At 40.4% G+C, this 26997-nt stretch overlaps 1 protein-coding gene across 7 annotated transcripts in view; it reads right to left on the bottom strand.

Moving 5' to 3' along the window:
• COP1 (COP1 E3 ubiquitin ligase) overlaps positions 1 to 26997 on the bottom strand; it is a 130849-nt gene that overhangs the window by 79831 nt on the left and 24021 nt on the right. For 5 of the 7 annotated variants that reach the window (XM_041127745.1, XM_041127746.1, XM_030032715.2 and 2 more), the window contains exons 7-11: positions 26106 to 26165; positions 24107 to 24183; positions 18971 to 19028; positions 15202 to 15316; positions 11560 to 11695 (exon numbers count right to left, since the gene is read on the bottom strand). In XM_041127745.1, the coding sequence (XP_040983679.1) occupies positions 11560 to 11695; positions 15202 to 15316; positions 18971 to 19028; positions 24107 to 24183; positions 26106 to 26165 (446 nt within the window). The remainder of the gene's footprint in view (positions 1 to 11559; positions 11696 to 15201; positions 15317 to 18970; positions 19029 to 24106; positions 24184 to 26105; positions 26166 to 26997) is intronic. The other 2 variants (XM_041127747.1, XM_041127748.1) reach the window with 1 other exon arrangement.

Below are 26997 nucleotides of genomic sequence, written 5' to 3'. Positions count from 1 at the left end.
TTAATACTAAAACCTATGACCTTGGGGAGCACTCATAGCTAACAAATAGAATTATGAAATAAATTGCTTCTGAAATATGTCTGGAAGCTTGGCTTGGTGTTGAGGGTAGACCAGCGGGGAAAAGAGTAAAGAATGAGTATTTACCAGTTCTGCCATTGTATAAAGCCTTGCTACATTTGCATCCTGATGGTGCGTGCAGTTGTTTTCCACATCCCAGGAGGACACATTGGAGTTAGAGAACACATACAGATGGACAACTAAATTGATTAAAAGAATGGAGCAACTGCCTTACCAAAAGAGTTATGAACAAGGTGACAACGAGACTGATGTTCAACAAGTCACTCTACACTAGAACTAGGAGGCACTCATCAGAAGATTGATTTGGGACAGATAAGGGTTTCCCCCCTCCACAGTTACACTTTAAAAGCCCCCCCCCACCACTCCAGGTACTTACTCCTGCAGGACATGATGATGGCAGAGTGAACCTGACGACAGTAATCCATGAACAACTGGTCTGTACCAGATATTAAGAGAAATAAACATGGATACACCCTTTTGTATCCCCAGTGTAATAACTGTGGATGCTGGGAGGCTGCAAGGAGACAACTCTACAGGCAGTAACCAGATTGGCATGCTCTGTGGTCTTCTGCAGGGACAGCATGGGGCTAGGTGCCCTCCAAACCGACCCCTGGGGCAACTCACACTGTACTTGAAATTGCAGTTTGAAACGCCCCAGGGGCCAGACTGGAGGGGCACCTAGCCCAGCGAGCTTCTGTGAGAAATGGATATGTGCTGTATCTACTCCTTCAAATCGGTGGGGGGGGGGGGGGGGGGGGGGGGGGGGGCGGCGGCGGTTGCATCTAACTGCATTTGCCTTTAACTGCATCACTAGTTACAATAAAGTTCTGTAGCCAACTGCTCCTCTCCTTTCCATATACACACTCTACAATTGCTACTATAATCATAAATGCCTCAGCTGTGACCGTAGGAGTTGCCATTTCCACAAAGTAGATGACTCAGTCCCTCATGGGACTATATATATATGTGTATATATATATTTTCCTCCCTGAATATACCAGAGCCTTTCAGCTCTACTTCTAACTAATATGGTTCTGTTTCTATTTCTGTATCTCTAACCCCAACTCCTATCTTGCTGTGGCCCCATATTTATTTGCAACTTGGATATATTGTTTTCAGTTTCAGGGGACTTAATTGGTGGGAGGAAGGAGAAATAACAGCAGCTTTTGCTCTTCACTTACATTTCCTTGAAGTCTTTCTCACTTTGTGCTTCCACTCCCTGGCCTCCAAGGGATATCACGTCACTTCTAACAATCCCAGGTCCCACCATCTTATAGCCTGGTTGCCTATCTTCGATGCCCATTTTTAGGTACAGAAGTCAAAGATTAGAAATTTAGGTTATAATCCAACACCATGGCCACCACTGCAGACTGTTCAGCAACTGGGACCAATACAGAAATTGGTATTAATATCACATACCTTAGAGACTGTTTTTACAGCAGACTGATATTTTAAGGCAAAGTAATTAGTGTCACTAAGCATGCACTAGCATACTAATTTGTAGTTTTTAAAAACAAAGCTATATTCAGGCATAGGAAGATGCTGTTAGAGTGCTCAGATTTTGTGCTCTACCAGCTCAAAGTCTGTTTTTTGTCACATATAAAAACAAAGGCTACTGAGATTAAGTATATGAAGTTTTGGTATCAAAAGACTGTTTTGCTAAAGCTGTGAGTGGCTGAAATTAAAAGTGTTGGGGGTTTTTGTTTGTTTGTTTTTAATAAAGCAACAGTTTAATTAGTTACTTCTTACTCCAAAGCAGCACCTAAACAGCAGTCACTGCTGCTATTCTGAAGTCCTTAACCTGTGCCACGGGGACAAAGATAGACCACTGCTGGTTGAATATATTCCGTGATTCAAACCCCTGTGCTGCTAAATGTTTTCCAAAACACAAACTGAGCAAACATACCACAATCCCAGACAGGTTATTGCAATCTCTACTCAGGAAGAGCCACTTAAAGAAAAACCCTTTGATTCTCTAGACTGCTACATGGATAAATTAATTGTATAAATCAGACTCCACTTAAATCATCCTATCAGAGAGCAAACACCTTCATCCCCAAGAATCACATTAATTTGGGCTGGATGTGACCCCCAGATTACCAGAAAATTGCTGATTTGTTCTCTAATCAAGGTAAAGTTGTCTTGGCTACTATAATTATGGCCTCTCAATGGATCAGATTTAAGTCTAATGGATGTCTAATGAAAACCATGGGACAGAGGACCCCAAACTATTTCAGTTTGATCCCATTCCTTGGAGTTCTTTGGGATATTGCAGCTCCAGGTTCAGCAGCACCAGCTGCTGTTGAATGGACCTTCCATTCAAGGGGTACCCTCCCTGCCATCATACCTCTGCCAGGCTTCAAACATCTGATGGGAATACGCTCCCCCTAAGCAAACCTGTATTTGAAGCATAAAAAGACGATACTGGAAAGTCAGCTCTGTGTGATGATTATCTCCACCACCCCCCCCCCCCCCCCCCCAGCTGGGCAACAGACAGGGAAGGGCATTATAACATTTAATTGAAGCCTGCACTGCACATAGAAGGACAGTCCTCAGCTCCAGGCTCCCTTGGGAAGACATTATTGCACCAGTCATGCTGCAGTCACACTTCCAGCATCTTTCTTGCAGCCACAGTAGTCTGGAGTTTTATTTTTGCCCCATTTGAAGAAAGGCATAAAAAGGTACCACATTGACAAAGTAATGTCATTAGACCTAGTTCCAGGCCCACTTCATGCTCACAAAAATCCTTTTAAGTGTAATGAAATGCCATCGGTTCTAACAGAGACCACTTAGTGATACTCTCATTCCATAAAGAGCTTGTTTAAAGGAGACTATTAAATCTGAATTGAGGAGGTTTGGTGGGCTTAGTTCCATCTCACAGCTCTGAAATCAAAACCAACAGAGCTACTTTCATGCTTTGTCATCGCTGGATAAAACAGAATCATTCTTTTTTTTAAACCCAATGAGAGAGTATACTATGCTAGGAGAGATTAATTATGCTTCCTGCAATAGCTCAACTTTCAGAACCATGATCCCCTCTGCTTTGGGGGGGAAGCAACCTTGAACCTAATCTCCTCTAAATACAACCCAGAATCTCCCAGGAAGCCATAGCAGACTTCCAGCCTTATCTCTAAGACCCTATAGCTAGAGACATCCTGTTCTACTGCATAAATTTTTTTTCACACATGTATTCAGGGGAACCTGGCTTAATTAGCACTAATGATGAGAAAACCTATAGGGAACTACTGAATTTTGCAAGCAACTGAACATAAAGCGTATTGATTAAAAGCCACTTTACTGCTAGGCGATGCTCTTCTGCATGCTGAAGAGAAGATGACGACAATCCCAGGGTTTATATGCCAGATACACAGAAGTACAATGAGCCAAAGCCATTGCAAAAAACTACCATGCAAGCTAATGAGGATTAGATTCAGTTTTTCCACAAACACCATTTTAAATAAGCTAGAGCAGAGAAATGTTAACTAAAAGTGCCAACAGTTAAATGCAGAATGTTTCTTACAACACCATTTAAAATTCAAGCCAAATTATCAGTCTGCCTGCTGTAATATTTTGGGTAACCTATTTATATTTGAAAACCAGGATCTGCCATTTCTCTCAGCTGGGCTCATACACAGTAGGGTACGAACAGCTCTGACAGTAGCACGAGCACAGCCTCAGTGTTACAAAATACTAAGGTGGAAGAGGTTTTAAGTCTCCAAACATACTCAGCTGCCTTCTTTCTGCATTCAAGCTTGGGAAATATTTCCAGAAAGGAAGGCGAAGACGCACAGAAAGAAATACATCTGAAAGAGCTCAGCGCAGCAAACCTCCACCAATAATGAGACTGTAAACAACACAGTCTGTCCATAGGCTTCAATTCATGATTCCATGATTCCTCCATCATTTAGCTGCAGCAGCGGAAGACATTTCTGTGTCCAGCTGACCGCATTGCCAGAGGTCCCGTTTCTCAGAACAAATCACCACCCAGACCAGTGCCCCAGCACACAGCCTGCCATATTATTAACCCAAGCCTCCAAGTTTGCCCAACAATGTCACCAGCTCTTCTGCCAGACACCCTGCAACAGAGCATCAGGAGGGACAGCTGGAGACAATAACCTCTTTAGACACCTCAGCTCAATCCAACAGGCACCATGAGTCAGGACAGCAGCCTTCATAAATATCAGGCCCATACACTGCAGATGAGCCATCTCAGAGGAGCCAAAGAATAAGCTGGGGCAATTAACTCCGATGGTCCTGCTGCCTGGTGATGATGGAATGAAGTTAAAGTGCCATTTGAAGCATTTTTTCATCCAACTGCTAAATCTGTTTCAGGAGATTGTTTTGATGGTGTTTTGAATCTTTTTTTGTCAGTATTTTCTATGCTATCCTTAAATTACTCTTTAGAATTAAAGGTACTTATGAATACCCTTAATTTCACTATGTATCATATAGAAAAACTTGATCTTCCACCTTCATTTGCACACATGTATACACACACTTGTATGTAATTCTGTAAGAACATAAGTGTCACTTCATAACTTATTCTGCAGAACACCTATGCAGCATATAAATCGCAAACACCTCTGTCTTAGAGTCTGTATTTATTAATACAGACAATATGAATAATCATTAGCTCAAGCCTCTTCTCCAGGCTGAGCTGCTTGTAAGGTTTTTTTTCTCAGAACTGTTTAAGCCCACACCATACATCTTTGCATGCCTTAACAGACTACCTCAATATATTTTTTCAACTACCTACCATTTAACAGACTAACTCCCCTAGTTAGCAAGGAAGGAACAAACAAAAAAGTCTGAAGGCACGCTAATGCTTTTCAGATAATGACCTCCTAGCAAATTCAGTCATTTCCAACAAATATGGCTAGAGAATTAAAAGAACACTGTAATAAGCGACAGAAATATTCTATTAATAACAGGCTTGTTTCTCCAAGCAGATGCAAAAACTCACTGTATCAACATTCAACACTGAAAGCAAGCTATAAAGTTGGAGGGGAAATCAAGGGAAATCTGTCTGCCTTTTACCAACGCTGTCAGCATGGACATTCTGCATCCAAGATGCTGCAAAACCACAGCCTTCATGGCTTGCAGGTCCAACTCCCAAGGCCAAGACACAGCACTACTGCCTGATGATAGCCATTATGACACAAACATCAGAAGAAACAGAAGGGCAGCTACCTGCAGCCTCACAGAAAAGATTTTTGTCCTGATCAGTCAAAGGGGCAGATGCAACGATGTAATGCAACTACCACATGGTACCATCCTCCCACCCTAAATATTAATTTCTCAGAAGACATTCCTGACACTACAGCATCCATTTTAAGTTCCTGCACTTTTATGAAGCATCTCTTCAAAAAAGCCCAGTCTTATTCTAATACATACAATCCTGTTTAAATTAAACCCCATTTGTAAGTAGGTGATCCCAAAGTTCATAGGAAGTGAATTTCATTTTGCACTATACATGGCTAAGCCACATAAGGACATTGCTTTTCCTTAAAACCTAAGGCCAGAGGAAGATGCTTGGCAGAAAGTCAGGACAGAATCTCAAGTTTCTAATGAGCTGATCATGTACCTTTATCACAAGAGTACCATCCCCAAGACTTGGAGGTCTCTAGTCCAATACCCTGCTCAGAGCAGGGGCAGATCTTTGGTCATACCAGGTTGCTCAGGGCTTTCCCCAGCCAGTTCTTGAATACCTCCAAGGATGGTGCTTGCACAGCCTCTTTGGGAAACCTGCTCCAATGCTGGACTGCCCTACACTGCAGCCAGCGAACACAACACGACATTTGCCAAGAAATGGAAACTGCTTACGTAAACTGCACAAAGTTTCTTCAAGATATAAAAAAAAAAAAAAAAAAAGAAAAAACCATGAAGAACAATCATTGTTTAGTACATTTTGTTTAAAAGCCAATTCCCAAATTCATCCAAAGACTGTTCAATACTTTTAACAGACCATTTATAAAGACTCACAAAGTTTAAATCAAACTAAAAAACCTCATCTAATTATCTGCAGGTGGAGACAGGTTTGAAGTACTAAGAGAGCTTAATGGGAAAAAGATCCTCCTACTATGAAATAGTCTGAAATTACTAGGAAAAAAATGAGGTCCCACTGGTAGCCATGCAACTTCCATTCATTAACTTCTTAATTTCAAGTTATTTAAGTTTTAGCCCTAAAAGTGAAAGCTTATGTTGACGAAAGAACAGACTTCTCTCTCTGCAGTGTCACCACAGTCACCAGAAGGTTTACTTTTCAGGTAAAGACTAGAGATAAAAGCAGACATGCTCCTTTCTGGTTTCAGAGTCCCTTTTGGCACTAGCAGCCTGTCCTGGGGACGTTACAGAGTTGAGAGTGTCTCTGAACTCTGAATTCAGAGATCTAAACTGACATCTGTATAACCCTTCTGCTGGGTATGAGTCACATTTAGCTTCTGCTCAAGGGATCCAGACCACAGTTATGTACTAGGAAATATACCAGTTCTACACTCCAGAGAAAAAGACGACAAAGTAAGGGAAAGGCTCTGTACTTTACTCAGCTCTAATTAAACAAAATCCCATTCCAGCCTCAGACAACCTCTGGTCTGTGGGCCAAAACCTCAGATGAAATAAGGTAAGACAACCGCAGGAGAAGCACAAACTTCAAGTAGGTTCAGAGTATTATACTTCAGAGTTTCCTCAGCCACTCTACAGTTCAAGTCTCTTTATCCAAGCATTTCTTTCTTCCTTCCAGTTGTGGGAACAGTCCAAATAAGACAGATCCATCTGCAGCTGGGAGCTGCCACTTGTAAATAAGAGTCCATTTAAAAAATGATTGATTTAACAGACTACAAGAAAAATTCAGCCCTCCTCATTTCTCATCTTCTCAAGGAACAGTATCTACTATACTCTGAAACATAATCCTGTGAAAGATAAACCCACTTACATTTCTTCCATTTATCTTTACCACCAAGATAGAAGCATTGCCGATCACAAACTTAATAAAATGGCTCATCTAATCTTAGCCAGCCCAGAGCATTAAAAAAAAAAAAAAAAAAAAAGGTAAAAAAGGGACTTGTTATGGTAGACACAGGACTAAAAGGTTTCTTGTTAAAGTCCGGATCTGAGAATTTATATAGACAAGTAATTGTAGTCCAAAGTAAAAAAAGGGAAAAAAAATAGGATGGTTCAATGAATAGATGGAAAACATGCTCCTAAGGGATGGTTTTTCTTTCAAGCTCACCTTTGAAGAAAGGATTTCAGATCATGTTACTGAAAGGGTCAACATAAACAAAAATACAACCTTGAAAGTGACTTAATTGTACTGTTTGAATGCTAAGAGAAACCTCTCCATATCTTGTTCATTACTTAGAGGCAACAGAATAATAAGCAAGCAATTAAAAAAAAAAGGAATAATGGACCCCAAAGGTAAGATCCAGTTTTTGAACACTATCTCAAGATTCAGCAGATGAGCTGAGTAAGGTTTCAGCAGCCAAAAACCAAGCTGCTTCTTTCCTCTCTGTAAATCACTACGCCTTTAGATAAATAGTCTTGGCTACCCAAAACCCTTCACATGTCATTTTAAGACCTTTCAGAGAAATTGTAAGCTAACCCAGAAGAATTTGAAGTCTGATCAGATGACAAAAACCCACACCATTTACCCCTAAACCTCTGGGTGTCTGGGAGAGATGTACTCCTGTTTCCACCAGACCTGGGAACCACCTGGCAGGGAGAACTGGCTTTCTGATAACCAGGTTTCAGACAGACATCTTGCTGTAGTCTGTTTCTTGGATTTTTCTGTTCTTTTTTTAAAATATGAGATACTGCCACATTATTCTCTGAAGGCCTCTGACAGTGCTAAAGCAATTTTCTACATAAATCATTGTAATGCTAACGCTGCAGTTTACAGGCTCATCTTTAAAAGAAAGCCTTTACTATTTACTGCCACAGCAAGTGGAGAGAAGAAAAGTTAAGCTCTGACGACTGCTCTGTCTGGGGGCATAATAAATGGAAAATTTATTCCGTGGCCCAGTTCTAACAAAACTGAATATACTTGTGAAAACCATGTAAATACTTGGTACTTAAGAGAACTGAGTGTATAAAAAACATTCAGCATATTGAAGTACATGTACATTCATATTGCAAAGCCTGCTGAAAGTCCCCCTAATGTTAAAGCAAAACTGAGGGACCTGCAATTGCAGAGCCTTGAACATGTTTTCACTGAACATCCTTCTCTGCTAATCTGTTTTTTCTTGAAGCAAATAAGGGGGGAAAAAAAAAGGACTGAGGATTGTAAATTTTGCTTATGAGCATGTTTCTAAGCAAGGTAAGAAAGCTCTCCCTCACTGGGCTTACAATTGCGCTGCGTGCACCGTTCTAAATAAGGCTGTAAGCCCGTGATGGAAGATGCACAGCTTAGGTACCGGCCCTGCATCAGTCCCCCACCCGCTGCCCGCAGCCTGGTGCTGCCAGCACTGCAACCGACGGCTGCCACCGTGCGGATGCTGCACGGCCACCGCAGAGCTGCCAGCCCAGCAAGGCTCAGCACAGGTCCCTCTGGCAAGCTCCATGCCAGGCTGGGGAAACCTGGAACCGGAGAGCAGAGCATTGGCTTGCCCCTTCAGCTCAGAAGGCAACTGTAGCTTTCCTAAATATTTCATCAGAGTTTTTATAGTAACACAACGTACATAGTATTTTTTATGGTCTTTTATTAGTCCTCAAGAAGTCCAGACATTCATAAATGTGCTTGTGGCAAGGCACTCAGGAGAATACTCTTGCTGCTCAGTTTCAGGGGGTTTTTTTCCCAGCCTGTTTATATACAGTCTTTAATTACACTTTTCACCCTGTTACCATAAACACAGTTTTATTTCCCTTCTAAATAAACATCCAGGTTTTGCAGATAAGGAACATATTTCCATCTTCTTCCTTTGCAAACATAAAGCTAATACATCTTAAAAACCTCTTTAAGACAGAAGATCTTTTATAGTCCAGTCTGTGAACTTCATGTAGGGTTAAAGCAGTGCAAACACTCTTGTATTCTGTCCATTTGTAACAGCAGTTTATTTTAAAAAAACCACAAGCTAAATTAAGTACAAGGAAGTTTAACTTCCACTCAATTCTACTTTTATTCCTCAGCATACTTAAAATACCCCTTTAAAATACTTTCTAAAAAAATTATGAGGATTCCTTACTTATTAACCTTATATTTGCTTTGTATTTAAATGCATTTGTCTCAACAGCAACAGCTAAGCAGCAAGACATACTTTTTGTCATTTCATCAGTGTTTCCTACTGCATGCCCAGGAACACGTTTAGAAATCAGTGCAGTGGACCAAATAAACAATAAAACTTTTCACAGATGCAAAAAATGAAAATAAGCTTTTAAAGTGCCCCAATAAATAATCTGGCCCATCCATGGGTACCTAAAAGCTGCTCTTTTATTATCTTAAGCTGCCATCACCAACACACACACCTCATTCAGCTTCACAGACTCTCTCTGAACTTGAGTCTATTCATTTGGATGAAGAACCATAATGAACACAGAAGTGTGTTGGCCAACAAATACTACATGTAAACTCTTGATTAACAAATTCAAACTTTAAAGGAACTGTTTGGTTAGCCAGAAGCTAACAAGAGTTACAGCAGCAGCACATTCAGCAGCCCTGCTTTACCAAAGCACTTAAGGACATGCTCAGATGTAAACAGTCTTACTCAGCCCACATACTAAAACCCCTAAAAATTTCTTAAATGCTTTGATAAATAAAAAGCATAAGCAGGGGAGAACATTGAGTTGGAAGCCAAGTTATTTTTCAGTTAATGCATTTAACTACCTATTCTAGCACTGGCTTGGAGGAAGGCCCCACAGTATCTTCATTCTAACAGTAACACACATACTTTTCAAAGGTGTATTTCACCCAAGAATTATAACGCCTTCAAAACGGGAGAGAGATTTACTGCCCTTCCAGCATTTTCCAACCAAATACCACAAAAATGCTGCTCTTGCAGAATGTCAAGGAGAAGAAAGGGCAAAGGAACAAAATCCAATCTGTGCTGAAGTTGGTATCTGAGGAAGTCTGTCTACGTTGCAGTGAGATTCCCATCTGCATTTCATTGCAGCTAGTGTGAACCCAATCACTGCAGGTTAAATATACGTCAGATCAGTGATTATTGTGTTCTGACCTCTGTGGCTAAGTCGGACATTATACATTCCTGCTACATATTGCAGTAGTTAAGGAATCAATGCTGCTTTAAAAAAACCCACGTATTCTATGCCACACATGCCTCAATTTCTTCAAGTAGGGCAAATTTCTTGGGGTCTTTCAACAAACATTGAAGATATTCTGTCACTGTCCGAATGGCCCCTTTGTAAGGCATTAGATCAAGACTCAGAAAACCCAAGTTCAACGCATCATGTCATTGTAACGTTTTTTTCAAGATGTCAAGTATGGCCACTTTGGATCTCCTGCTCCCCATGTATAAAATAGAGATGATACTACTCCTCTCTCTCAAAAAGTTGCTGTGAACAAACACATTTAAATTTGTGAAACATGCCTGTAAGAAGCTAACAGGTCCTGCATATGCCATGCAGAAAAGATTTTCCAGTTAACATGTTGCATCATTTTTTCCACCACAACCAGCTCGAAACAAGCTACCACAGACTAATTAAATCCCCCAAGGTATGCTTCCACAGCTACTGAAACCAGTTTAAGGTTAGTGCTGGTGGCAGGTCCCAGCCTCTCCCAACCCCATGTGCTCTCTTAAGCCTAATCCCCAAGGGAGCTGGTTCATGGAGCTAAACTAGAAGAAACTAATTCTGTTGAAAGACCGTCAACAGCATTTCACCAATTAAGTGTCCAAAGTGGTCCATGAGAGGCTCAGATGAGCTTCAGCAGCAGCGCACAGGACATGACCACCACACACAGCAGGGGATACAGAGCTCTTGCTGGCAAGAACAGAGCTGTCAAGTTGGCTTTACCACGAGCACCCCCTCACTAGTGTTTAGCACTGTAAACAGAGCTTCCAACGCTCAAGAGTTCAAACCATCGCAGTTAAAAACAACTCAGCTTTTTAATATTTGCCATTACAACTGGATCTACCAACAATATTTAAAACCATCACAGATTCTTAAAACTACCAACACCAAGCAAGATGGATGTTTCTTAAAACGCTAGAACTGCATCACTTACAATACAACTATACTAACATGAAGACTAAGCCTACAACAGGCTTTGTGCTTTATCACAACACCTGCAAATATTCACTGGCTCCTCACAGGTTCTGCATTCCAGTTTGACCAACACCAACAGGAATAAAAGGTGCTACTGTGGCATTTGAGCGCCTTTGCAGATCAATGATAATCACACAAAACTATTTTTGGGAAGCAACTGCGAAGTGTTATATATGTACGGACCGTAACTTGTTTGATACAGGTTAACAACTCAGCCTCAGCAGCCTGTAGCAGCATGAGGTGCACTGTCAGAGCTGCAGTATGTCTTACCTGGATACTATGCTGGAGCCATTGTAGAGGTCACTAGCATAAGACAGCGTTGCCAGGGGTCGGACAGAATTGTAGCGCGTGAACTTGGATAGACACTCCTGAAACTCGTCCAGCTGGCTTGTGGTTCTGCTGTCATCTAGGGAGAGGCAGCAGCATTGGGGAGGACAGAAACAGAATAAGAAGATAAACTCAACGGGGGGGGGGGGGGGGGGGGGGGGAAGGAAAAAAAAAATATCAATATGTATGTCTTCATGTGACACTACCTCTGCTTGTTATTTGGGGAGGATTCATGGTCAAGAACAGGTTTTCTCTCACCTCTAGCATTCCCTGAAGGCATTATGATTTTTCAGAGCACAAATTAAGTTTTTCCACTGCAATGCTGGGTGAACCTACCATGCTGAGAGTCTGCCTAGAGATCACAAATACAGCTTTCCTGGTAAGCTCATTTATTTTATTCAAAACCAGAGCCCATGGGCCATATAGATTATTAACAGAAAACCTTTAAGCATATCAAAATGCACTGTGAAGAATACATCTAGTTTTCTATGAAGGTGAAAATATATTCCTTTCCCTATATTTCTGTCACAATATGTCTACATTTGGTGTCAATTACCTTCAAAATACTTTCAGTAAAAAACATTTGTCTTGTTACTCCAAAAGCAACAGAGCTAAGGGAGAATTGTTTCAGGGCTGGAGAAGGAAGACAAGCATGAAACCAGAAGACTCCCTGTACTATAAGTTTTGTGAAAATTATGACCTTCAGCAGACAAGGTGAAATTGAGCCAGCTTGAATAATGATGATAAATATTCTGTGGGAAATGGAACAGTTTATTACAAAAGTTAAAAATAAATTACAGTGTAGACAGTTGAAAGTCATTCCCTGATTCCTCAGAAGTCCCAGCTTTTCTTGGTATGAACAGAATTTTATTTAAACCATTTCAAAATTTATTATTTCCTAAATAAGGAAAAATTCCTAACTTAGAGCGATGCCACATGGGCAAGTCAGGGTTCCTAATACGATCATGCATCTGCAGTCAAACATCAGGTAGAGCCTTCAGGCTTTGTAATAACCCCCAGAATTTGCAGCAATTCTACTTCTCCTCCTCTAATGCTCCCACCTTCGCTTTGTCTTTTTGCACCAGTGCAATATAAGGGAACTACAGCTATCACTGCTCTTGCAGCACTAACACACAGCACCTCAGTTTACAGTTACTGCACACCTTGTCTCCTGTTAAACCACAGCATCCACTGCAGCAGCACAGAAACCATGCACACCACTCGCTCACATGGCTGAGATCAAATTCCACCCATTAGTTAAGTTATCCTTATCTGTAATTTTATCAGCAGCATAATGAAATGACAAAGCTCCTCCACTTATTAGAAAGCTTTGGAAATACTGGCATGAAAAAAGGAAGAGGTTGATCTATAAAAGCAAAATACAGCTGTGATTTCTTGTGGGAAAACAGAGAGAATAATCACTTTCTGCACCCTGGTAACTCCTTGCCATCAGAAATTATTACCTTTCTCTACACTTGTAAGGCATTTTGAAGTGTCCCTTATATGCTATTTAATGTTTGATCGTATAAAGGAACAGTGAAGGCTAGTAATTAGCATGTTTAAGGGTACTAGCATATAAGTTACCCATGTCAGATAGATCAAAAGGGGCAAAATGAACAAAGTGGTGCTCCAAATTAAAATCATCAGCACCTGACCAGCACAGAAAGCAGCTTGAGAAGAAGCACATAAACATCAGTCAGTAGTTTTCAAAGGCTGTTTCCTCCTTCGACACTATGATAAGAACAAATATCTGCTACTCTTCGATTTCCCTCATTTAGAGATCAAGCACACAGTCCTCCTACAATTTATTCTGTATCTGCTTGAAAAACCAAATGTTATTTCTCAAGACATTTTCCCCAAAGTGCAAGGCCATTTCATAATTACAGTTACATTATATCTCTACTCCCTACTAGAACAGTCATAGGCACTTCGTGCAAAAAGCTTTAAATCCACATTAAATCCTATTTAAAATGTGTCAAAAAGCAGGTATGACTAAGAGAAGAAAAGTTTAATCAAGTATCACAGGTTATCCCTTGTTTAGGAAAAACCTGCGCTTGCAAATCCTCCGCTCTTGGTGCAGCTGAGGCATAAGAATACAAAAAACAGCTTCACCACATTCATATTTATAGTTCCAATTATGAAGAAAGATGTCTTCTACAAGGGAATGCTGGTAAGACCCCCATTTGTTATCCTTGGTTAATAAGTATTATTTTAACATAAACACAGTTATGCATCACCAAGATAGCACTGCGTGAAAACATCTCAGCGTGATCTGTGAAGTACTGTATTCTGCAAAGCACTTGCTAGCACTTCACAGGAACCTGGCTAGTCACATACAACCAGCTTCTGCAATCTTCCAGCTACTGAAGCACCCTCTCAATGTGCTGTATTCCTTGTATAAATTATTTTGTTGTGCATGATGAGAACCTAGTCAGTCACTGCTCTGAAGTAGGTAGAAGACAGACATAACAACAGAGCCTCATTTTTATTTATTTTAAAGTGAATAATACTTAAACTCAACTCATGGAGGGAAAAAAACCCAGGGGTTTCTACCCCAGCTCTCTTGCTGATTTCTGTGTCCTGGGAGGTTGGTCCTTGCCTTCCAAGGATACAAGTAAAGATATTCTGCTGCAGCAACCTCTGCCCGGTTCCCTCTTGTCCCTAGGAGGTTTCTCCTATCCCCTGAGGGCTGGCTGCTCCCCGCTCCTTGCTGCAGTCTATCACTCTTCCTATGAACTGCAGCTCACAGCTTGGTGCTGCAAATCTCTTGCCTGCCACAGGCCATTGCCTGAAACTTTTTTCCCAAAGCTGGTTTCTTCCCCAGAGGGGCCACAGAGCAACCCTCCTCACCCTCAAGACACATTCATTTGACTTGTTCATTTCTTAAGAGAATCTTGTCATGTAATTAAGAACCATCCATCCACTAGGTAACAATTACTCTAGCTGCTGTCACAGTGTTACTCAATTATGAATGAGGCAATCTAGGCAATTGTGAAAACAGCTTCTAATTCTACAAAACAAGCCTTAAATCTAAGGTGTGCCCCATGGGACAACAATGCTGCTGCACACTCAGCTTCTATACTCCAAGCCATTTGTTAACCAAGACTCAATCTAGACAACATAAAGAATAACATCCAAGTGTCCTATTGCATGCTAAATACAGGAGAATTTATCAATTTATGTTTATACCTCTGTAGTATTTCAATAGCAGTGTTTTTAACTACTGTGTTTATGCCACATCTAGTAGAAAGACAATCCAACCACTGCTTTCAAACATTTGCATCTTCGGAACAAGCATCAGTCAAATTGTTTATTGTAGGTTATGCCCTTCACAGTATAGGATTACAACGCAATACATTTGCCCCTCCAAAGTGACAGGGTTATATTTTCTAAATTTAGCTACTTCAAAGACTGGTCAAGAACAGCAAAATGGGATGACCTGAGTAACACATAAATATGTATAGCAACATTCCCATGCAAGGAAGAAGTGAAAGCTGCTCTCTCAAAAGCAAGTCTTTTCTGAGGACTAGGCACTGTAAGAGGTAGCTGATGTCAGAAGCTGAACACCACACAAGAGGAACTTACCCGAGACACGTGTCATCCTGGTGGAAAAATAGCACTGTTCTAGGTCCTCAAAATGAGCTGTGAGCCGCTTGCGTCGTGAGGCTAGTGTGCTATTATACCATGGCTGCTTTTTGGTCTGAATAGAGAAGAGAGAACACTTCAGAAAGTTAAAGCCAGGCCTGGGTTTCATTTCAATAGATTTTATCAAATTATAAACAATTTATACATCATATGTGAAGGGTTAGAAGTGTAAAATGACAAGAAATCAAGATCTTGCTACTGACAATAGTTATCCTTAGGGGTCCTGTGTTGCAACCTTTAACTCGACAAACAAGAAAAGCTGCTTTTAGACACTTCTTGTTTCCTGAACCTTTGCAAATTTACCAGTTCCAGCCTCGCACGCAGGACAGACAGCGGCAACCCTTTGGAAGTCATGTCTTGCATTTATACAGATAGACAGCAGAAGCCAAAGATACCAAGCTTCCAGCTTCACAAATCAAACACACTGTACAACAAATACTTCCTAGATCCCTGGCAGACAGCTCATTAAAAAGAGGTGGTGGTGTTTATTTTAAAGAGTTAGTTACTGAATTATTTCTTTTGAAGCAACTCAGTAACTCTCTGCAAAGCTAAGCAAATAAGGATAGAAGCAGAAGACACCATGAAGTTCAGAGGTTAATTGGAAAGTCCATGAAACTCATCATTAAAGCCATTTCCCTACCTACCCAAGCAGTAACAGTGAGAGGTAGAAGCAGAGGATTGAAAGTACATAAGTAAGCTCTCCTCCTGAAGCAAAATGGAATACAGTATTTTTCCTTGCTAGTGATTAAAATGAGAAGGAACAAATTCTTCTACCAGACAAGAAGAGCACCTTGCTTTAGTTTGTATTTAAGAAGTTTCACATATGACCATACTCAAAGCTAATGGGAAAATTTTAAAAGATTTGAGAACCACCAAGCTCCCTAATGAACAACATCCCTGACCACATCCAAGGCCCGTAATGCCACTCAATGGCATTAACAAAACCCAATTCACATACACCTCCCCCTCAATCCATGCAGGAGAAAGGGTTGCCCTTATTACAGCCATCGAGCAAGCCAACAAGAACAAACTAAGTTTACAGCCCACTCAAATTCTGCTTATACCTGTATGAAAAGTAATCCAACATTTTAGGGAAAAAGCAAACCCCAAGCAATGAAACCTCCAGACGCCACTTCCCACTGAGGGCCCTGGCTATGCACTGAGGTTGTGACTCACACTTGCATGTTGACAGCATCCTATGGTCTACACAGCTTGTTCCATCTTGAAAGCAACTCCAATCTCAACATACAACTAGAACACTGGAAAGTACTCCTACATCAACACCTTTTAAGTACAATTTTCTAAAATCTCCCAGCTTTAAGAAATGCTTAACAGAACAGTTTTATAGCATCTTCCTATTAATTCTGTGCACCAGCCTGAAAGGGCTCCAGCCTCTCTCAGCACATCAGGAGTGATAAGGGCTCAAGATGACTTCAAACATCAAAGAGCAATCACTTCAGTCTCAAGTTAAGACAAGCCGCCTGCAACATGATGAGCAATATAACCCAAGCTCAAATCTGATCTGCCAGATGAGCCCAGTCCACATCAAGATGGAATCAATCATGGAAGTATTTGCCTGCTGTGCAATTACCTGCTGGGTCACCAGAGGAAGATCCCCTGGAGCAGGTCCCAGGCTGGCACATGGTGACCCAACTGTGCTGGGAATCAATCTGCATTAACCCACCTTCATCAGATCTGCCCCAGCTAAGCATTTTAAACTGCTCATGTTTTACCAAAACATTTATTCAGTTTCTATGAATTCTGCTCCCTGGCTACTTGTTAAGCAATGCTGGGAAGCAGGAGCAAAAAAAATAAGGGAAAAAGACAGAAAACATACCCAAGCAATTTTTATTCCACTGCTAACACTACTATGGTTGTCCTAGTCGAGGACATTAGTTCGGATTGCTCTGTTATGAAGAGTGATTTTACTGTCTGAACTCCATCAGGTGCTCCAAAAAGTCCTCCAACAACTGTGGAAAAGCTTCATAGCTACACACAAGCTCCTGATTTCTAGCACAAAAGAAAGGTACTGCCACTAAATACTACCTATAGAATTCCCCAGGGCCCACGTGACTTGTCCACTATTTACTTCTGAAGCTCAGCTTCTGGAAGAAACTTGTCCTGTAGCTTTGCAGCATATAAATTCTTCCCTAAGAACGTGTTTGTGAGCAATGCACAAAGTAATTACATTGAGAAAGCAAGCTATGCTGTCCATCCTAGCACAGCTTCTTACTGCCAGCAGCGCCTAATCTATGATTTTTGCTGTGACTGACAATTAGAAAAAAAGCACAATTGAATTTATATTCTTAGAACTATTTTTATGGTCAAGTCTTGCTGAAACTAGACTACCTTTGAATGAAGTGTTTAACTTCAAGAGTTCTCTTTCAGCTCCCCATCCAAACATATATTAAAGTTTAATTCAAAAATTTGTACTAGAGAGTACAGATCTTGCACTCTTGAGAACAAAAAAGTTACTCACACAAGTAAGGCTGTCATACAGAATGACTAGAAAGTCTAGGTTGTTTGTTTTGTGCACTTACCAGCAGGATAGCTATGCTATTAAATTTTGTCTTTGAAATAGAAAGAAAAGTACTGAGACAAGTACTGTCAGTGGAGAATGAACACACTGTACCATATCAGAGTGAATTTGAATTAAATGAACATAAAATCTCTACACACATTTCATTTGCCCTCTGAAGTGAGGTAGAGATACAGTTCTTTGTTCAAGCAAACCCGCCCCCCCCCTCCAAGACCACAGTATCAGGAACAACAAGCATTTTCCCACAGACTAATAGATGGAATTTTCTAATTACAATTATTTATACAGCTGCAAACCCCCAAACCCGCATGCACACATACATGCACATCAGCCCAAAATTCAGGTGTTTTTTCTTTACATCATTACTCCATCAAATAAGGTCCAACAGCACCTCTACCCATTCAATTATCAATTTGATACTGCTGTGTGCCACAGATGGTCCACCACCACCAGAGAGCACCAAAGGCATGAGCTGGCATGTAACCAACAGTCAGTCTGTCTGTCTAAATCAAAACTGTGTAACATTTTTGAAACTGTGAGCTGGCTATCAGTGTCATCTTCCCAGCCCAGCTGAACCACTCTGAGCTACAAGACTATGGCAGTGCTGTTTGGCATTCAAGAGGCCCTGCAGATCACACAGTTTGAAGGCTGCCTGCCAAACAGCTTCACTGTATATGCAACTTTTTACCCTTTTTGTGAATTAATTTATAATACAGTTTGTAAGATCCTAAACAAGGACAAAATACAAAAAGGCTGTATGTTTGCAGAATGAATGTTTCTTGTTTTGAAAGTCAAGCTTTCAAAGCTATTCAAGTCAATGCAAAGGGTCAGGGATTTACCTCCCTTCGCAAATGCCACCCACTTAGGAGAAGAGATGAAGAGCAAAAAATATCCCGTCTTCCCTGGAAGAGTCAGCTTTGGGAACAAAGTCAGATGTCTAAATATACTACACCAGATTTCTTTGATGGCATCAGGGTGGACACTCAATCATGTACAGTCATTCTGACAGCTGTAGTCTTGGCTCCGGTTTGCCCATATAACTAGTTAAAAAGCATTTGCAAGACTCGAGTTGACCAGTACCCTGGAGATGGACAGAGTTGTGCCTAATCTCTGCCCAACCTCTGCATTCACTCTCCCGTCCCCCCTGTGCAGACACATGTATTACCTTACCTGAGAACTGCCACTGAAGCCTGGAGGCTGGCTATACTCCGTGGAGTCAATAATACTACTGCAAAACCAAAAGAAATAGTCTGCTTAAATCACTGTACAACCATCCTTTATCATTTTTAACCTGTTTGCTATTTCCCTTTACACCCTGCAGCATACTTGCCTTTGAAATTCATTTTACAGACAGGGAACACAAGGTTATTTTTTTGTTTGGGGGAGTTTGTTTTTTTTTTTTAAATACAGGGATCTCCTAAGGCAGAATGTTATCACACACTATTATGTGTAGTGCAATCTAATAATTTCCAATTAGAATGCAAAATCATATCTTTTGTATGAAATATGGAGGATAAGACATTCTGAAAATAACAAGCTACCATTGGTTTTCAGCTCTTTTCAAAAAAAAAAAAAAAAGAGAGAGAAGTTTAATGCCACTGCATTTGAAACAGCACTGTGAAAAAAAAAGCTAGAGAAATCAGCTTAAGACAGACACTAGTATTACAGACATCTCTGGAGATACACATAACGACACAAGTAATGAAATACAGAAATAAACTAAAAAAATACTAACAGCCAGGATCACTGTTATTAGAAAATGCTACACCATATATAGTTACACGGTATCTATAATGACACAACATAACTTAAGTCACTGTTTTCAAAACATAGCATACATATGCAAACTCAAGAGATTTAACTTTCAAAACTGCAAAAGGATCTACTGATGTAAGCAGAAAACAGGTGGTTCAGTATTCTTGCACATATGGGCAAAACATCTAGCTCTCACAATAAGACGTCAGAGCCAGATTAAAGCACCCTTATCACTCAGATTTAAAATACTTTTAGGACAAGTAAAGGTTAGTACACAAGAACACGATTTTATTAATTACAGAAAACACACTACAAACATTACCATGATTTGTTTCCAAAAATCTTTACAACTCACTTGCTTCTGCTATGTCATTTGGCTTGGAGGGAAAAGAAACTATCTGGGTTTGTTATTCTTGGTCTTTCTTTTGAGGTAGCCTTAGATTTAAGCGTTGCATGGGAAAGCTGAAGGTTTCTTTAAAAAGCTGCCAGAACTCTGCTATAGGTCCAGGTTTTGTAAAAGATGATTGTACCTATTGATGTTTATGTAACAGCTGCCAGAACTGATGCATAGACTTTACATTCTTGTTCATAAAACAAGTGGTTTGGCTGAAGTGCCAGTCAGGGCACCTCTAAGTCTGGAAGGATGATGGTACTAGTGGTACTAGTGCTTAAATATTTCTCTGAATGTTATAGAGCTTCCCTGGAGGTGGAAAGAACTAGAAACAGAAGATGAGAGATGATTTTAAAGTCTCATTAGTGGTTAACTTAGAAGCCCAATCAATCTCATCTTACGTTACAGGCAAGACAAAAGCTGCAAACCAAGAAAATCTGAGGGATAAAAATCATTATTTGCTGTGAGCTGTTGCAAAGGAGAAAACAGAGACGTTTCAGGCATGGTCAGGGACAATGAACTTTAAATTAGAATGTGGCCACATGAAATAATGAAACACATACAGTGGATCCTGCCAGGAACAGCACGAATAAGACAGTCGGCTGGAAAGCAATGAAAAAGTACTCCACTCTGAGACAGGTACAGTGGCAATTAATGGCAAAAACACACAGACTTAGAGCGTCTGGTCTCGTTTTGCTGCAGGTTGTCTAGTGATGTAAAGCCTTCAAGAGTGCAGACGTCATCTCCCTAACCAGAATACAAATTCAAAGTCATTTCTGTGCACTGCCTGTAGCTGAGTTAACTGGCATATGCTTGAATGTTTTCCCTTTTAAAAACAGGACACAAATAATCGAAAAATTACAAAAGTTCCCTCTCAATTATTTTCAAAAAGCTGTAACATTAGGTTCAATTAGGAAATTCAGCTACAATAACATGACATATTTAAAAAACCTGGAAAAACAACAACAAAAACACATACTATAAATCCTGTTTGTTACACCTTTATGGAGGTGGGAGGGCGTAATTAGAACAAACAGAGGGGAAGGAGATCAGGATTTCAACAACCGAAGCAGAGTTACCAGGCAACTAATTTTTAGATCAGAATCTTTCCCCAGAAACTCCTATTAGAGTGATAGTTTTTTATTGCTGTTACTGCCTGAACACGCAGTCATGGAGAAGTTGCTTATTTGTATCTCCTGACTGCACCATTTACTGGTAGCAAAAATAGCATGCGCGCCTGTTCAGAAAAACCCTACACAGAACTATTTGTTCTTTTCCCTTATTCTTCCCCCTCTTGTTCTCTATTAGTATACAAGCCCAGCAATCTGCAACACTGTAAACAAGTGCTGTGCTATTACCCAATTTAATATTTCATCATACCCTGTACAAGCCTAAGAGAAAACATGTGTTTCTTGAAGCCAAGAATGTATTGAGCACGATAGCTGTATTTGTTTTTTTGCTAAAGAACTTATGAAGGAAGATAGGGGGAGGCACAGTAATTTCACATTTTGAGGATGTTAGAGGGCTGGGGGGGGGGGGGGGGAAGCTACAAACAATGAAAAGAAACAGACAATTAATGAAGCAAGCCTGTGATTTAGAGGAGGTAGATGAATAGGGGCAAGTCACCAGAGACCAGATAAAACCAAATTCCAAAGAACTCTATTTTCTTGAACTTTAAATTCAAAGGCTAAAAAGATTTTCTTCATCTCAGCACGGGTCTATGATAACCTTGTACTATTTTAGACACATTAGTAAATTTTTATACAATTATATTTCATTAGCAGGATGTTAAGCTATATTCCAATTTAAATATACCATTTTAATTCACTGCTAAGTTAAAAAGTCTCTTCAAGTTTAATAACATTTTAACATGGAAGTGAAACCATGTCAAACTATATTTGTATTTCATTCTTAGTGGTTCACAGCATCTCTAAAATGCACTTCGGAGATTAAATATTTCAGTTAACAGGGCTGAAAAAAAATCAGCATATTTTAAAGCTCATATCAGTTGTTCTGCAGCACTCTTTCCAAGGAGGAATCAAAGTTACAGTTTTTTTAGATACTCTCCAAAACTTACATTTAACATTGAAAAGAAAATTAATTTCAAGTGGTAGGACTCTTCTGGAATCTGAGTTCTGGTAATTCAAGTAATTGAATTGGTTTGAATTACACAAAACTGTCAGGATAGGGCAGGAACATACAATGCCAGAGTCCAGCAACAACTGGTGCCTGTTCAGACACTTCCTTCAAGCACTATTTTCTGTTTGGCCACTCAAGACTACCTCTTAATGCAGGAATGTCACTGAGAAACAGAAAAGGGGTCTTCTCAAGCCAAGAGAAAGAGACAACCCCACATACCCTAGGAAACCCCTAAATATCCTATTATATTGCACCCCTGGCATGTTATAGCAGAGGAAGAACCCAAAAGCTCAGGACACAGCCAAGAGAGAACCAGACAAGCCTAAGATCAGACAAGACAAAGCCCGTGGTCTCCACACATGCCATGGTCTAAACCACCACCATCTCCCAGCAGACCTCAGGTGAAGCATGTCAATCCAAAGTCGCTACAATATTTTGGACACTATCTTATATCTTCAAAAGCAAAAACTAAGGATGATTGACCATAGGATGTGAAATAAACAGGCATGAAGAAGTAAGAAATTCTCAGTAGACTGAAACCATTGTAGGTCTCACAGAGAAGATTTCCCCCCCCCCCCCCCCAACTCTTTCACCAAAATTCTTGGACTTAAAATGTTAGTCTAGTTTTCAACAGATAAAAAGTTTCTTTGGGAGCTTGTTTGTTAGCTTGGCTCAAGTAATAGAGATACATTTCTACTCATAAGTACAATTTTCTGTAAAAAAAGAAAGGTTTCTAGGCCTGAAGGCATTCAACATGTAACAAATTCAGCCCAACCAGTGCTCAAGTTTTCCCCAAGCAGCAGTACCACGAAGCAAACAACAAGCAATCTATTTAATAGCCAATAACCAGAAAACTAGTAGAACCTGACAAGAATCACATCACCTTCACAAAACTGCTTCTTGGCAAAACAGCAATAACCCACATCAAAAAACACACCTGCACCAACAAATTAAACAAGCAGTGAAGAGCGGAATAACAAACACTGTTCCCATCCATCTTGGCCATATTACTGTCCTCTCCCTCAGGGCCAGCCAGAGCTTCATAGAAATATGAGAGATTCTGGTCTCGGTGTCCAGAAGTAGCATCTTGGTAAGAAATCCCAGCCAATACTGCTAGGCTCCTAGCTAGCAATCCTCCTGCTAGGCAGTACAAGAGCACTGTGTCTAAATCTCTGTAGGGGAGGAAATCAGATCATTTTTTCTTTCTTACTTCTGGGCTATTAGGTTTAGAGCTGCTAATTGCAGAAAAGGTACCAGTACAATTTTATAACATAAGTCAACAGTTTAGAGAACTCTACTATTAAATGGTAGAAGAAACAATCATTTAATAACATAACTTGGCCCTGTGAAATCAGAGCTTTCTTACAACCGAAAAAACCCAGCTATAAAGTAGAGCACTTCAAACCCTGACACATGCAACTTCGACGCAAGAAGCATCTGCAATTTTATCATCAAGAAACCAGACTACACAATATTCCAGGCAAAAATCCACATTGAAAATACGTTATTAGAAAGGCATTTCATTAAATCAAAACAAACAGCAGATAAACAGAAACAATAGGCTGTATATTTTACATTTTGATCCTGTGAGCCCATACCTTTAGCCATTCATGCTGAGTGGGGAAGCCAGAGGACACCAGTATCATACAAAATTAAGACCTTTCCTATGCCAAGCACAACTGCGTAACATTCAGAAAAGGTAGCACGTATTTAACAGTAGTATTTCATACCATAGCAAAGGCTTATGACTCCCGTTAACTAATCCACACTACATTTAAAACCATCAGCTTTCCACAGCATCTGGCTTAGTACACTTTTCATCCAACTGCAGACTCAGATGGCTTTTTCTTCACTGCTTTGTCCACATAAAGTTTACACCAATCAAAAACAGAACAAGAAAATATTCTATGGCACTCAAAAACTAGTTTTGCTTGTGTTTCGGGCATGGCACGGAGAGGACTAGCAAGTACAGTGCAATATATACAGACTGAAATCCAAGTTCTGAGTTACAAGGTCCATACCTGTGTGAAGGGGAGGGAGCCTCAAACTGCGGCACCGTACTGTCCTCACTGACTGGGGAGTACAAACCACTCATTTCCTGAAACAGAAAGCCACGTTACAGCGAAGCTGACAAAACTTGAATAGTAGGCACCGTCTAATAAACAGTGTTCACGTAGTAATTTTTTTGTTTTTTTCCAAGCACATAACCAACTGTATCTACATTTACTTATCTCTCACCTAGAAGTCTTTACTATACCTGAAAAAAATGTTGATTTTCTTCAATTTTTTTTTTTCAGTTATTATTCCAACTGGGTTTCAGAAATCCTACAACTGCAGTGCTTTTAGCCCCAAAAGAGGCAGTTCTGGAGTTTATACTCCAAAAATCAATGCATTTGGTTACCATCCAATTGTCTCTAACCCAGAACCTCCCTTAAACATGGCCGAACAAGCAAGCTGTAACTGCATTTTTGAGATACGTGCAAACTTATCAAATAGTCTTCACAGCTGGAAAGTAATGCTGGATATGGGTCATGGCAAGAACAGCCACAAGACAACAGGGCAAAGGTGGTATCGTGCCCCAGACTTAAAAGAAGATCCATCAGTCTTATGTGGGGCAAATGCACAAGAGACAAACTTTGCACATAAACTTGGCTTTCTCACTGCCAGACTAAATCACTGCTGTGTACCCAGTATGAAACTGTACCTTTCATCTGCTTGAGAAATGGAAGCTACACAGGATGCTGCAGCTCATTAGTTAGGGGGGCAAAGTGTTCCAGGACAACATTATTGGTACTTTTCAAATTCCCACTAGGTGCCCATTAGTTGTTAGGTAGAAAGTAGGATATTTGTGACAAGAGAGATCCCAGGCTTTAAAGGTCAGACCAAGGTCACTATCACACACCAGATACATATCCCAGCTGCAGTCCACTGAAATGCCTGATTAAAGAGCCCAAAAGCAGGTAGCTAGATATTCTTTGAGGGATCTCACAGCTTTGGGAATAGCTTCTCCTAGACCTGGAGACCTATTTTACCAGTCTCAAGGAAACATGCTAAGATATATTTATTTCCCAAGAGCTGAGGAACATTTAGGGAAATAGGTCTGAAAAATGCTGTTATCTACCAAGTTACAATTTGTGTAGCTAGCAGCTGAAGGGAAGTTCCTGAGTTATTTATGTTTTGATAATTCATCAGCATGCATATAAATTGGGAGTGAAGAAATCTAAAAGGCTTTTGGGCAGTGGTTGGGAGCTTGTGCTGACTGCTCGAGACAAGCAAGAGGAGAGAAGCAGACCTGCAAACTGATTCCCAAGAAGCTTCAAGGGAATGCTATTTTGAGAGGTGGCAGTCTGATGCATTCCTGAAACATCAGTTTCCTACTCCAAGATGACAACACTGTAATGATTAGAGGAAAGGACCAAGGAGGAACCTGAAGACTCAATAAGGACATAAGGATTGAGCTGATGGGTTTACAAATACTTGGAGAATAATTCTTAGCAAAAATCTCAGGAGATCCCCATCGTTAAGGAATTAAGAGAATTATCAGGAGGTAGCAGATTGCTTCTGTTTTGACATGCAGAAGCTAGTTCTGCTCCTACCCAGTCTCTGCATTATGGCTCTCTTGTGAGCCCCCCTAACACCTCTCCGCTTTAAGAGTGGCATGCTGCTAAGATTTAAACAGCCTGTGCAAATAGCCAGAACACTGCAACACACAAAAATCCTAAGTTATGGTCAATGTATTGGCTGTTGATTTCTAGCAATTATTCTAAAATACTTACTACCAACACAAAGAAATTGAAAGACACGATTACATAAGAGCTAGGTTTCAACGAAGCCCCCTCTTACCAGCCTACAGCTTGCACACATCAACTAAATGAACAAATTAAAGAAAGAGCATCATCTCTTCATTTTCCCATTACTGACTCAAATGCCATAAATTTAACACAGCAGCCCCACAGCAAGGCAGACAGCTTGATGAAAAGGAAAAATTGCCAGAGTCAGAACAATGTCTGGGCACCTCACCTCTACTCGTTTAATATCTTCTTCCAGAACACTTAGCTCCTTCTGGATCTGCTCCAATTGCTGTGGATAAGAGAATGGGAGAAGTCTAAATCAATCTGCACTGTACCACCACCAAGATAAATTACGATCTTTTCAGAGAGGAACCTGAACTATCTCAACCAGCATGCTACACGACTCAAAAGTCACTAGGCAGGAAGTTCATATGCATAGATTAACATAAGTGTGCACACAAACCACATTCAGGACAAAGTTGTTATTGTGAAACAGTGCAAAACAAGAGCATGAGGTACTCTGATATCGATCACAAAGACCCACATCATTCAAAGCAACACTATTATGCCCCTCTAACATCTTTCATGCAAGGTATTTAACTGGTTTACAAACACTGAACATAAGTAAAAAAACCACCATGAAAGACAGTGATCGTCTCACCCTTCAACAAAATAGAAAATATTTTGCTAAAAGGTACTAAGAGTATTTCTCTTGCTAGCAGTTAACCTGCCATTTGCCAATTCAAACTTACTGATAAAATTTTCGGATTGGCAAAAAACCATTTATGACCACAGAGAGATTTGCTCTTGGCACCAAGCAAGTGCCACGTGGCATTTCTTTCAAAGGTGTGATACTTAACCTTGGATTACACCATGAACTCCAGTCAATCTGAGGGCTATCCCTGAAAGGGTCAGAAGGGGACCTCCCCTCTCCCCAGCCAACATCTTCATTCCCTTCACGTCTCACATAGTATTTTTCAGGTTTTTCAATTACTTTTCAGTCAGTCAGGAACCTGGCTTCACTCATCTCTAGCAACTGTGAAGCCACAGACTCGACAACTGTTTACTCGTAAGCAAGAGCATCATCTACTTACCAGCTCTAATTCCCACCCTCACTCAGC

The sequence above is a fragment of the Aquila chrysaetos genome, chromosome 12 (genome assembly GCF_900496995.4).
Source record: "Aquila chrysaetos chrysaetos chromosome 12, bAquChr1.4, whole genome shotgun sequence".
NCBI classification, from domain to species: Eukaryota; Metazoa; Chordata; class Aves; order Accipitriformes; family Accipitridae; genus Aquila; species Aquila chrysaetos.
The sequence above is the reverse complement of the archived record's forward strand: the minus strand, read 5'-3'. Positions and strand labels throughout refer to the sequence as shown.